A 14,608-nucleotide genomic window follows, 5' to 3' on the forward strand; every position below is an offset into this window, starting at 1 on the left:
GGAAGAATAGCGATATTATGTTAATACCGCTGAAATGGGCAATCCTCTATATTTTATTTGACGATTTTTCTTTTTGTACTTTGATCGTGTATATTTTGTTTTATATGGGAAATAAATACAAACAAACAAATGCATAGTGTAACTGCTTTTATCATGATTATCATCAGATATATTCATTTATTTACAACAGAGTTTATTTTCATCTTCTGAAGATATGATACAGAATAATTTATAGAAACATGTACATTGCATGACGAGGATGGCGATGGAAGATATCAAATATCATCCAACTTCAAATTAGATCTGATCAATTATTCTAATAGCTCAGGGATAAATTGAGGCACACAGCAAAATGGACTGAATGTGAGGAGAGACATGTGAGAGAAAGAAACATGACTGTATGGAGCAACAATAAGGTACATGTATTAAGAGAGGGAGGGGAGAGAGATGTATACATGTACTGTGTAGGAAAGGGGGAATGAGATGAAGAGAGAGGGATGGTGTACATGTAGGGTAGGAGGGAAGATGGGAGGAATAGAGAGTGAGAAGAGTGGAAAATGGAGAGTAGGGTGAGGAAAAGGCAGAAGAGAGAGCAGAGAGGGAGTTAAAAGGAAGAGTAAAATAATGAAAGGATAAAGATAGATAAACACCAAGTGGAAAAGAGGAGGGGAAGAAGACAGAGAGAGGAGATAGATGTGGGAGGTGAACTAATGGGAATAAGGGGATAGAAGGAGTGCTGAACAGGAAGATACAACAGGACGATAAAGAGAGGGATGATTTTTTTTCTTTATTATGGGAGGAAAGATGAAATAAAGGGAAAGGGAATAAAAAGCCTGTAAAACAGAGAAATTGAGAACAGGAGGAAAGAGAAAGAACACTGGAAGTACATATATGTACATTGTAGGCAGGACAAGGTTTTAATGATGATTGGAGCATCCCATTTGACATTAATTTTTAATAATAAAATTGGACTAATGAGTGACAAATTCTCATCAACTCGTGCTAATTGTCAATGCAATGCATTTCTTCTACATGTACATGTATACCCTGTGGTATGCCCATTACATGTAGCAGTAATTGGAATTAGGTAGTGCCTTGCATGAAGTACAGAGTGGATACAAGAAGGCCTACTGAATAATAAATAAACCCCTCAAAAAAAGTTTTGCAACTCAGTTTTGGTGGATGATATCTTTTTGGTTAATGAAGTATAAAAGATGAAACTGGTATCATTGGAAAGCTGAATTACTCCTCTTTACAATGACATGCCATTTGTTGTGATTATGTAATCATGGAATATGCAATCACCCTGAACATTGCGAAAAGTCAGAAGTGAAATGTTGCAAAATGCATTGATTTCTAACAAGAGTCTCCATTTCTATAGAATTTCCACCATGCGGGTGACAGAGAATGCATCTAGTCCATCCTCATTTCATTTCTAACATTGCTGCGTATTATCATGTCTGTGTATTCCATGATAACGCTAGCATTACAAATGACACGTGATTGTAAAGAAGAATAATCATGCTTTCTAAAGATATCACTTTTACACATGATGATGGCACATTAAGAAATGAATTAGCACTCAAACTTGCAGTTTGAGTTGTAGAACTCAAGCATGACATGGCAACAAATTTTGCAACATTTCATTTTTTACATTGCTGCATATTTATCATGTCTGTGTATTTCATGATAACACTAGCATTACAAATAACACATGAACGTAAAGAAGAATAATCATACTTTCCAATGATACCACTTTTACATATGATAATGGCACACTAAGAAATTTATTAGCACTCAAACTTGAGTTGCAGAACTTTTTTGAGGGGTTTATAATAATGGATATTTAGAAGTGCTGAATTCAAGGAGTAACATCAATTGTTCATGATATAGATGAAAGAATTATTGAGGATGAATTAAATAGTAGCATTGTTATTCATATTTACCTGTATATTGTTTATGATTGCAGCAGTTAATTTCTCTCTGAATGACAGATCTTGACTCTTGCTTTCTGCAAAATTAATCATGAAAAAAGAGAGTAAATTAAAAAGATTTGTTGATCAAAATTATTCAAGAAGAGGAAAGTGCCATAAAATAAAGGTAAAATTTTAAAATTAAAGTACATTCTGAACTAAAAAGCCTGCACATACAGTATATGTACATGTTTTAAATCCTCTTTTTATATACAAAATGCAAGAAGAAGTTTACTTTTTGTGATGTACATGTACTGTACCGTGTACAAATAAGTTTAGTTTAATAAAACATAGTTTGTGATAGGTACATGTACATTAAAGTGCTATTATCTTCTTGCATTAGATAGATGAACGATACATCACAAATAAAGTACAGAAATACATGTACATGTATCTTCTTGCACCTATGAAGATGAACATATTATAATACACAATCATGTACAGTACATGTACACCTGGGCAACAACAATTATTTATACTAGCACATCAATAATGTGGAGCTCATCCGGCATCTCGTAACAAAATTTTAATGACACAATTTTAATTTTAGCCCAGTTGACACTGTAGTGAATTATATTGGTGGCATAAATTGAGGATATAGAATTGAAATTGATGAAGAAATGACATAGAAGCATTTTTTGTGGTCTATGAATAAATTTCATATGAATTAAGAATTAATGAATATCTAGTAAAAGTTTCTTAACTCTGTGTAGAACCTTGGTGAACCTAATTTACGGTAGCTCTCAGATGGAACAAAAGTAATCAAAATCAATCAAAAAATAAATAAGTAATTTCTGTGAGTTTTGAAAATATATGAATAAATTAGCATGAGTTTCAAAATTCTATCTTGAAATTTTGTATCACCACCTTGAGCTACCATATAAAACAAACAAAATTGACATTGATCAACTAATGAAGAAGACAAAACATTTTTGTGATTTATGAATAAAGTTTGCATAAATTAGAATAAATAATTTTCCAGACAAAATTTCAAAATTTTGTGTACAAGTTTGGTGAATCTCATGCAGCTCTACCAGATGGAAGAAAAAATAACAAAATCTGTCAACAAACAAAGAGGCATTTTCTGTGATTTATGAATACATTTTACATAAATTAGAATAAATAATTTTCTACTGAAAATTTCAAAATTCTGTGTAGAATTTTGGTAGGCCTCATGAAGTTCTACCAGATGGAAGAAAAAATATCAAAATCTGTCAATAAATAAAGAAGAGGCATTTTCTGTGATTTCTGAATAAATTTTGCATAAATTAGCATAAGTAATTTTCTACTGAAAATGTCAAAATTCTGTGCAGAAGTTTGGTGAACCTCGTAAAGTTCTACAAGATGAAGAAAAAAAAGTAAAAATCGGTCAACAATTAAATAAGAAAAAGCATTTTATGTGAATTTTCAAAAATATGAATACATTATTTTCGCATAATTAGCATAAAAATTGTTCCAGTCAAAATTTCAAATTTCTGTGTAGAAGATTGGAGAACCTCATGAAGTTCTACCAGATGGAAGAAAAATATCAAAATCTGTCAACAAAAAAGAAGAGGCATTTTCTGTGATTTCTGAATAAAGTTTGCATAAATTAGCATAAGTAATTTTCTACTGATAATTTCAAAATTCTGTGTAGAAGTTTGGTGAACCCCATAAAGTTCTACAAGATGAAAGAAAAAAAAAGTAAAAATCAGTCAACAATTATAAAGAAGAAAAAGCATTTTCCGTGAATTTTTTAAATTAATTTTGCATATTACTAGCATAAAAATTGTTCTAGTAAAAATTTCAAAATTCTGTGTAGAAGATTGGTGAACCTCACGAAGCTCTAGCAGATGGAAGGAAAAAAAATCAAAATCGGTCAACAAATAAAGAAGAAGCATTTTATCTGAATTTTTAAAAATATGCATAAATTAGCATAAAAATTGTTCTGGTAAAAATTTCAAAATTCTGTGTAGAAGTTTGGTGAACCTCATGAAGCTCTACCAGATGGAAGCAAAAAATTCAAAATCGGTCAACAAATAAAGAAGCATTTTTTGTGAATTTAAAAAAATGTGCATAAATGCTAATTTATGCCATAAATTAGCATATTTAATGAATTTCAAAATTCTGTGTAGAAGTTTTGAATCCCCCACCTAGTGCTATCATATATTAAAAGCAAAAAGAATTGAAATCATACTTGAAATGGAGAAGTAGTTGCACTTTAAATTGTGGACGGACGACAGACGGTGGACGGACGACAGACGATGGACGCCACGCCACAGCATATTGCTCATCTTGCCCTTCGGGCCGGATGAGCTAAAAATGGAGGCTACAGACACATTTGCCAACTGATATTTTGTAATCAAAACCAAGTCATGTTTTTAATATGAGGACCTCTTTTGAAACTAATGACAGCTATTTTGGCAAATTTCAGGGTGAACCATCCTTTGCTCCTGGATCACCTTTTTTCCCAATGTACATGTAAGGGCGTATAGAAGTTGATCTAATACTTTTTTCATAATTATCTTCAGTGGAGAAATATTTCTAAATTTAAATACACAAATGTATACAGATTGAACATGTACATCCTGGCCTTACAGTACATATCTAAACACTATTAAACTCACCCCCAAACACACAAGCAAACCAAAAGGAACAAGCAGCAAAACAACATCAATTACAATAATTTCTTTTTTTTTTGCTAGTCCCTTGACAACTGGGAGATCTTTCTCTTTTCCCCCTTTATTATATTTTTCTTTTCCAGTTTTCTAGTCTGCCATGCATTTATCAAATTATACATTATTAATACAGCATACTGAAATTTAATGACGAAAAAACTACTACTACTACTACTACATGTACATGCACTACTACTACTACTACTAATACTATACTACTACTACTACTACTACTACTACTACTACTACTACCACTACCACTACTACTACTACTACCACCACTACTACTACTTCTACCTACTACATGTACTACTACTACCGTACTATACTCATAATCTCTACAACTGAGTGTGCATGTATTATATATAGCACATAATTAAACAGCCCCATATGGTCATATGAACAGTAGGGACATGGTCAAAAAGTGTAGTTGGCATTTTGTACACTGATCTACATGTATATTGTAGATGCAAGCCTGATAAAGCTATCAGTCAAAGACAGTGGTGCGCACCTGCAAGCATGCATCTATCTATTTCTTCCCCTGTGACATATGACTGAGACGATCCAATGTAACAAACAACCTGCTCTTGCTGATCTTTTGGTTTAAAGGGATAGATCACAGTGCCCTGGGCAACTTTACAGGAGATACCTCAATCACTACTCAAGTGTAGGGAACAATTTTTACTTCTCAAATTTGATTAGCCTTTCCGGTGGTGTCTAAAAGCTTCAGTGGTGTTCAACCCAACTAGAAAATGAACATATTTGAAGTAATTTCAAATTCAGCCACGTTAATAGATACATACATGTACATGTATAAGACAATTGTAAAGTCAGGGGATAAAATATTAGATTCAATACTTGGCATGAAGGAGTGCATTTTGTGTTGGGGTTCACTAACTTTTGAGCACAACTGTACATGTACATACATGTATATGTTCTGTAATGTCCTGTGTAAAGAATAGCTACATTACATGTACATGTATATTGTCTAGTGCTCAGTCATTAAAAAATGTGGAGCAAATTGTATAACAATCCCTTGCAAGTGAGTAAATGTGAACCAAGGATGTGAATTGACCTCAGGTTGACATGTAAGGATAAAGGAAAAAAATTCTTGTTTCATAAATTTTTAATTAAGAAAAGTAGAAAATATTACTAATTAGAGTTTTGATCATATATGTACATGTACAGTGTTCAGACATAGGTACATGTACATGTACATGTAAAGCTATTGATTCAAATGCTGCTTTCAAACGCAATTGCAATCATGACTGAATATAAAGAAATTTGACCTTGATGTGCTCAACCGAATAACAGTCAATTTCCCTTGACAATTGAGTGTACATGTGTACACATGTACTGTTTCAGAGTTCTTTTTCAGAGCTGCACTACAGCCAGGAAAGAAGTGTGTAGTTTATTGTTGATGTTAATGAAGAGGACTCGAAGATGATCATGGTATTAAACAAAGGAGGAGGAGGATAAGGAAGAAGGAGGAGGATAAGGAAGAAGGAAGAGGAGAAGAGGGAGAAGAAGGAAGAAAGAGAAGAAGGAAGAAAGAGAAGGAGAAAAAGAAGAATGTAATAATCATCACCCTCATCCTCATCATTATCATCATCATTGTTTAATAATGAAAATTCTGAAAAAAAATATTACCGGTATATTCTTGATGGCCTCCTTAAATGTCATCTCAACTCAGAATCAACAAAGAGAAAATGACATGCAATTTTATAGAGGTGACCTTTGGCTTTATGCATACAGACTAATTACTACATGTATTCAGTCTGCTAAATCACACTCGAGGCCTTCTTCCTACATGTACATGGACATGATCAAGCATACATGCACTACAGTATGTAGATTACATGCACAGTAAAATGCAATTTATGCAATACATACAAAGGGGCTCTATTATTTTTTAATTAATTGTTTATGTCCAATGTACATGTACATAACAATAATAATAATACATAAGACTTTAATATATAGCGCACTTTCCATCTTGATTAGATGCTCAAGGCGCTTCAGAGCAGAACAACAAAATCTATTTACATGTACATATAATACATGTCAGAACATAATTGAATATTGTGCAAAAAATATTCCTTCTACCAAAAACCATGGCATGTCATTTTTAGATTGAAAATAAAACAAGTCTGTGGAACCACACCTTTACACAAAAGTCAGGAATTTTGATGAAAATGCATCTACATGTATGTACCTATTAAAAACCCTGGATCTATTACTTCTAAAGCCAGATCACTATCACAGGTTACATGTACACAGGGGCGGATCCAGGTCAAGGGGGGGGGCACATTTTCCAGAGGAAAATCTTGGAAAGCAAAAAAAGGGTTTTAACCAAATTAAAGGGTATTTCGTCCAAAAAAAAATGTGGACAAGCAAAAAAAAATGTTTTAACAGCATTTTTACACTACAAATTTTAATTGTGCTTCTCAAAAGGGCCAGCTGTGCCCCCCCCCCCTGGATCCGCCAGTGCATGTACATGTACAGTATAAAGATTATAATAAAAATGCAAGTAGTTGATAAATATTTCCCCAAATTAATAATTTCTGAAAATTATCACCAAGGGTATGTACATGTCGCTTACATCAATATGTGCATGATATGTGCATACATACTGTACACATACTGTTGCATGTATAGTTATTTTAAATCAAAGAATTAATTGTATTGCATCATTTAATACACGTTTATAGTGTACATGTATGTTGTAGGGCCCAAATCACATGTATCTTGAATAGTAATGTTTTCATATCTACTATAGATGAAAGATGTGTACATGTACAAATAAGCAATGCAAATAATGATCAGTTGGCAGACACATTATCCCCTAGAAACAGAATACATGTTTATATACATGTACATCTTCATACTGTAATCAGGTATTATATACAGGTAATGGATCAATGCACATGTATGTGTATGTTCATGCGTTGTTCACAGCTGGTGTAAATGTACACATCTGCACACATTCATCATACATGTACATGCACTACATACATGTGATACATGCACGCTGTATACAATTATTTGAATTGGTCAAATGATTCAATTTTGACCCTTGTCGTACATGCACATACATGTAAATTGTACATGTACAATGTGTTTATTCCCTCCCAATCTTAAAGTACATGTACATGTTCCAACCTGTACCTTTCTTTCTCATTCAAGAATGCTACATGTACATGTACATGTATGTTCTTTGTGTATAAAGTCTTCACATATACATGCAAGAACATCATTTGTGTACAGTATATAGATCTGTATCAAATTCATCTAAAAACCCACATTTCCTGAATGCATTCATCCTCAAAGGCTCAGAGCAATTTTAAATGGAGCAGCATCATCGTGGAGCCTGTGCAATACAAGTTTTTTATTGCTCACACGTTATTGCCAGTGATTCAATTTAGACAATCTAAATGTCTATTCTTGAAGGGTCTTTAATGAGTACTTGCAAATAGCGCAGATTTCCTGACTCACATTGAGTGCACTCTAGATATTGTACTTGTATATAATTTCCAGCAGAAAAAATGTCATATGTTTACATGTACCGTACCTATTTAAACATGACTGGTATGGCACTTAATATAAAACATATACATGTATTGTTCCCCATCCCAGCTTTTATCTATCTTTCTTTTTTCTCTCTCTTTCTTATCTTCCAAATGATGGAAGACTTTGATAAATCAAGGCTCCGCGCTAATTTTTTTTTCTTGGTGGCCCAATCGGTCCACCAAATTGTTAATTTCTTTATTATTGGTGACCTGCAAAGCAATTTAGTGGCCCTAAAACAACAGAAAACATCAATGTATCAATACTTTAGAAGCCCAACCAGGCCAATACATGTACTACATGTAAGTGTTGGCTTTAACAGAATTTTGGTGGCCCAACTCTCCCACTGCTAATGTAAAGCCCTGCTACATGTAAATTGAATTTACATGACAATACATGAAAACCAAGACATCAGCGACCACCTTAAAGGAAAACCTGAAGACATACATGTATGTATGGCGCTTTGTGACAGACAACTGTGCATGAACACTGTAAATAAAATGTGTGTATTTTTTTGTAAAGTTTGAACCTGAAATATACATGTACATGTATATTGTTTTTCTCTCTCTCTTTCTCCGAAGTCCCTTGAGCATCTAATAAAGATGGAAAAAATTACATGTATTATTATTTTTTAATATTTACATTACACACTGCAAAGAACATTTATTCTGATTGGATGACAAAATCCAAGGGCTCTGTTCATATCTACTGGAGATAGCAGATGGAATTTTCATAGGACATGTACATGTACATGCAACTCTTAAACATGCGAGATACATGTTTAATGGCAGCTTTATTGGATTTCATGTGGGTGTTTATAAGTAATAGATCTTATATAATGTAAAGTGCATACAGTACATGCATGTAATACATACATGTTCGAATGCAGCAGTAAGTCTGGATCCAAATGAGTATTAATGTAGCAAAATTACATGTGTATACTTGTATTACATGTATACCAAATACTGGTAGCCTCTCCAACTCTCATTCAGATATTACTTTTGGCTCATACTTCTGAACATTGCTAGATTGTTTTTAAAATTACAGTAATTTTCTTTGATTTGTTGATTTAAATGCACCTCTATTTGTTTTGATCTTTTCCCCTTTACATTGATCATCATAATAAAATACAATCCTGAAAGCTGATGTACATAATTTTTTTTCTCATTTCATAGTGTTTCTATTTAAAAAATAAAAAGACTTTTCATTCATGTGTAAATTGCAATTTAAAATCAGAAATTTTGGAAGTGACTTGGTTTCATCTTTATCTATATAGTAAGTTGAACAACAATTACATTACCAAGATGAAGAAATCAAAATTAATTCAGAAAATTTTGGCTATTGGCCAGATTCACACGTGTACAGTGAACAAACTGTTACTTTAATAATAGTACGACAAGTTCATCTATTTCATAATAGATTTTCTCATTAAGATCAAACTGGTGCAGGGAGACCAATGCAGCCTGCTGTGTACGAGACATAAAATCTCCAAAAAGTCTGTCATGTTTCTGTCTTCCAGCAAACCCCTCATGAAAGTGAACATACATGTGTACATGTGCATGAGTGTGTACATCACATGTACTACCAGTGTACACAGTGTATTTTTTAGCAATACAAGTCTAGAGGCCCTCCATTTCCATACAGTGTTCAATAGCATTACTCACTGTGATTTGTAATGCATGGGCAGCAAACTGGAGCAATTCAATCGGGCTTGAATGAAGTACCATTTGCAGTGTAATACGGTTGTCACCCCAAGGGCACACTACAGACATGGACAGATTCTTATAGACATCTTGGGGAGTGTGCTTCAGGAAGGGAAATAGTGATTTTCACTGTCAATGATTGTTATCTAGTGTAATCCTTGCATCTCATTTGCTGGGAGAAAGTCTGTCAGTGAGCGTTGCTGACCAAATATTTCATCAATGCTTCCACTTTTCAAAACGGAACTTCCTGGAATTAATACTCTGATGGAAAGTTCTTGGAATTTTACAAAATTTCCTGGCCGATTTTCTGAATGACCAGTCTTCCATAAGTTATAATTCTCTTGTGTTCACACACAAAAAAAGTGAAATTTAGGGCCCAGTGCCGAAATTGAGCCAAAAATTTTGAGGGGGCGAAACAGGCAAAGTTCATAGAGAGTTGCTGGCAAGCAAAAATTTTGACATAGTTTCAATTAAAAAGATGAAATTTTGTGATAAATTTTGACATATGTATACATGTATTCAAATGATATCATTCCCGCAAAATGATAACTTCCTGGAATGCTTCCTAAAATTTCTCACTTCCTGGAATGATCCTGGAAAATAGCAAAACTTCCTGGAATTTCCTGGAATCCAGGAAGAGTGGAGGCAATAGATTTCATGAAACACTTCCTTGGAAACACATGAAGGGGCAAGTATACCTACATCATGGTTACTTGTAAAAAAATTGACTGTTTTTTTTCTACTGGGCATTCCACTGTACATGCAAATTACACACATTGCTCTGAACTCAATGGATATCATTGACATGAGCAGGCTTAGTTCAAATTTACTGACATGAACATGGCAATAATACAGGTATAAATGAACAACAAAGTAAATAAAAAATCCATGCATTCATAAAGACATGAACACATGTACATGATGTAATCATGCATACATACATGTACATGTATCTGTTGGCAATACACATGTACTTCAGTTATCTCATGAGATGAACTGTATAGGTACATACACATTGCAGACATGTACCCCAACAATTATGCACACATCAGAGGTGCCAAGTTAAAAAAAATGTTATGCGTGAGATAATCATGACTCGACATCTCTGTGCGCGCGAGGCCAGTACTTACACTCGTACGTTGCGAAAAGGCGCGCGCGTGTGCATGAGATATGTGCTTCAAATAAGGTCTTTGTTCAAAACCATGCGATGCACGCACGCGATTCATCGTATCACGTACTAGCTGTGCGCTGACTGCACTCTCGATTCGTCTCGCGTGCCAGGCTAGACGCCAAGGTGGTCGGCCATGTATAATCTGGCGAATAATGCTACTTTTTCTCCTTTTTTTCTGTCGGGTCCCGATGCGTGAGAAAAATGGGTGCCATGCCTGAGATCGTGAGACGGACCCTGAATGCGTGAGTCTCATGCACAATGCGTGAGACTTGGTAGCTCTGACACATACATGTACACACTGTACATCGATCTCAGGACATACAATGTACATGTACAATATTTTGCTAGATAATAAACAGGTGCTTTCAGTAGTATTCTTGGCATGGACCAATTTTCCCTTTTAAGGAATCTTCTATATTCCCAGAGGCACAGACATAGAACTGACTATGAATACAACCATTCTCAAGAATTAGAAATCTAATCATGGATTCGTGTCAAGTGTTCCTAAAATAGGGATGCGATTGTGTTTGCTTCCACTGCTACATTCTAAACAAATGTACTGTACATTGTACATGGACCTCCAATACTGCAAAGTACATCTACATAGTCATCTGTTGTAGTAATGATCCCACAGAGAGTTTTTTTAAATATTTTTATTAACATATTTGCTTAATGATTCAAGTGGAAAATGTGTATAATATGATTGATACAGCATGGAATATTCCAAGAGCATGTACATGTACATGTAGTCTTTTCTAAACAATTAAAATGCACTGTCCAACATGTGCTGTGTTTGAAATCTTCAGTCTGGTCATTTTTCAACAAGGATTTCATGATTTCACACAATATAAAACCAGATGAAATTCAATTAACCATGGAATATTATCAAATGTTGTGTTTTATGAATGATAACTATAGGAATTTGAAATTTGTCAACAAAACAATTATTCACAAAAACAGCTTTCATATTATGCTACTACATTCATTGACCCTAAATGAAATTTGACCTTGATCAAGTAACCTATGACTTGTGCAAAATGACCAATGATAATGGATTATCCCTATGTCCACATCTCTAAAACTTTCAAAGTTATGATGGCAATTCAAAAGTTTTACAACATGGCCAAAAATCATCAATCTCAAACGACCTTCAACCTTGGTCATGTGAAATGAAACTTGCACAGGATGTTCAGTGCTATTTGATTATGTACACTTATGTCCAAGTTTTATGAACTTGATCCATAAACTGTAAAAGTTATGATGGTAAATCAACAAATACCCCAATATGACCAAAGTTCATTGACCTTGTTTGACCTCACACAGGATATTCAGTGCTATTTGATTACACTTATGAACTTATGAACTACAATGTAGATCCATAAACTTTCAAAGTTACATTTTGTAAGCATGCTAATTCAACAAATACCCCCAACATGGCCAAAGTTCATTGACCCTAAATGACCATTGACATTGATCATGTGACCTGAAATGTGCGCAGGATGTTCAGTGATACTTAATTACTCTTATTTCCAAGTTTTATGAACAAGCTCCATAAGCATTAAAAGTTATGATGGAAATTCAACAAATACCCCCAACCTGCCCAAAGTTCATCGACCCTAAATTACCTTTGTCATGAGACCTAAAACTTTGGCAGGATGTTCAGTAACATACTCCATTACTCTTATGAGTAAGTTTCATGAACTAGGTCCATATACTTCCTACATGTAAGTTATGATGACATTTCAAAAATGTAACATGTAGGTTAAAGATTTTGATATTGATTCCCCCAAACATGGTCTATTCAAGTTCATTGACCCTATGACATTTGACCTTGGTCATGTAACCTGAAACGAGGGCTAGAATACTTGATTACCATTTAGTACATGTATGTCCAAGTTTCATTAACTACACTGTAGGTCTATATACTTTTTAAGTTATGATGTCATTTCAAAAACTTTGATTTTATTTGATGTTCAGTTAACAACGCCGCTGCTGGAAAAGCGGCACCTTTAGTCTAGCCCTGCTATGCATGCAAGACAATGGCACCTGTGGGAATATTAGTAATCAACAAAAATAACTTAAAAAATAATGTATACAAAGCATAAAAATACTGGTATTTTAATACAGTTTGGTCCAAAGATGTATCAAATAGAGTACCGAAGCGATGACATCAGTTGCCGTATTGTCATGGCGGCCTGGTTCTAAACAAATGAACCTGCCAAACGAAAGCATACATGTATGTTTCTCATAGGAGAAAATGGCTCTCATCAGAAATACATCGCTTGCAACCTCAGAATGATGGTGATTTTTTTCAAATACAAATGTGAATAGACCATCGTCAGCTGGGACTCTGTTTAGAACCAGCCAGTTTGTTGTCATGACACTGACGTCACACTTCAGTACTCTATAATAAGCCCCGTACTAAATGCACACAAACATACAAGTACATTTACTGTACACACTCATAAATACAAAGGAAAGAATAGATCAACATGGTGGTATGAGCTACAAAGAACATATACCATGTGAGTAAAAAAAAATTGACACCCCACAAATAATCAATTTAAGAAATATTGTGTCATGATCACATTATTTTTATATATGGTCGGAAAGAGTATATCTTCTCCCAAATAATTTTATGAGCAGGAGGTATTCTTTGCAGTGATGTAAATTTTGATTTGCGCCAAAGTAGGCATGGACTGCAATGAACAAATCCACGAGTCAATAATGTCATAATCCTACAATGGTTGCATTTCAATCCATTTCAAAAGACTTTTTCAATAATTTGCATGATACAATTGTTTGATAAACCATGTAGTATCAATTCTCAAGTTAATTTCATTGAAAAGGGATTTGCAAAGATGTTTTGTAACTAAACTCTGGTAGAATTATGACATCATTTGCTTCTGGATTCATTCATTTGCAGTCATGCCTTACTTTGGCACAAATCAAAATTTACATCACTGCGAAGAATACCTACTGGTTATCCAAGCAATATAGTATCAAATTATTTGGGAGAAAATACTCTTTCTGGTCATACATGTATATCAATTATGATTATTTGTTTATGACACACTTTTTCCTTGAATCAAGTAGGCAGGTCCTTAATGCCACTGAGCAAACATGCAGAGTTAAGGGTAAGATACATCAAACTTCAATAGACTGGTGCATGCACTTGTAATACTGGTGGAAGAGTAAAAAAAATTATAAAAAAATGAAAATAAGAAATCATGAAGAAGAAATTCTTACTTGTGTCTGAGCTTGAAGCAGCTTTCTTGGATGCTTCAATGGCTGCAAGCTTCTGCTGCTTGGCCGCATTCTCGGCATTTCTTGCTTTCTCTTCATCGTATGGACGGTCAGCAACCGGACTGACCAGCACCAAGAGGTCTTCAACGTTGACCACTACTGGCTCGGAGAAAAGGCCGGTCCATGAAAAGTCAATGCATATTCTTCCTGTAATGAAGATGAAAGGAAGTACTCATTGTTCATGAATTGAAAGTTGAGAATCTGTATGACTGTAAATATCCTGACCTACAG

General features: G+C 34.2%; 1 protein-coding gene across 1 annotated transcript in view; it reads right to left on the minus strand.

The window, feature by feature from the left end:
• LOC121412935 (vacuolar protein sorting-associated protein 13A-like) overlaps positions 1 to 14,608 on the minus strand; it is a 54,485-nt gene that overhangs the window by 28,858 nt on the left and 11,019 nt on the right. The window contains exons 5-6 of the mRNA XM_041605698.1: positions 14,321 to 14,524; positions 1,947 to 2,011 (exon numbers count right to left, since the gene is read on the minus strand). Coding sequence (XP_041461632.1) covers positions 1,947 to 2,011; positions 14,321 to 14,524 — 269 coding nt within the window. The remainder of the gene's footprint in view (positions 1 to 1,946; positions 2,012 to 14,320; positions 14,525 to 14,608) is intronic.

Source organism: Lytechinus variegatus, chromosome 4, assembly GCF_018143015.1.
Source record: "Lytechinus variegatus isolate NC3 chromosome 4, Lvar_3.0, whole genome shotgun sequence".
Classification (NCBI taxonomy): Eukaryota; Metazoa; Echinodermata; class Echinoidea; order Temnopleuroida; family Toxopneustidae; genus Lytechinus; species Lytechinus variegatus.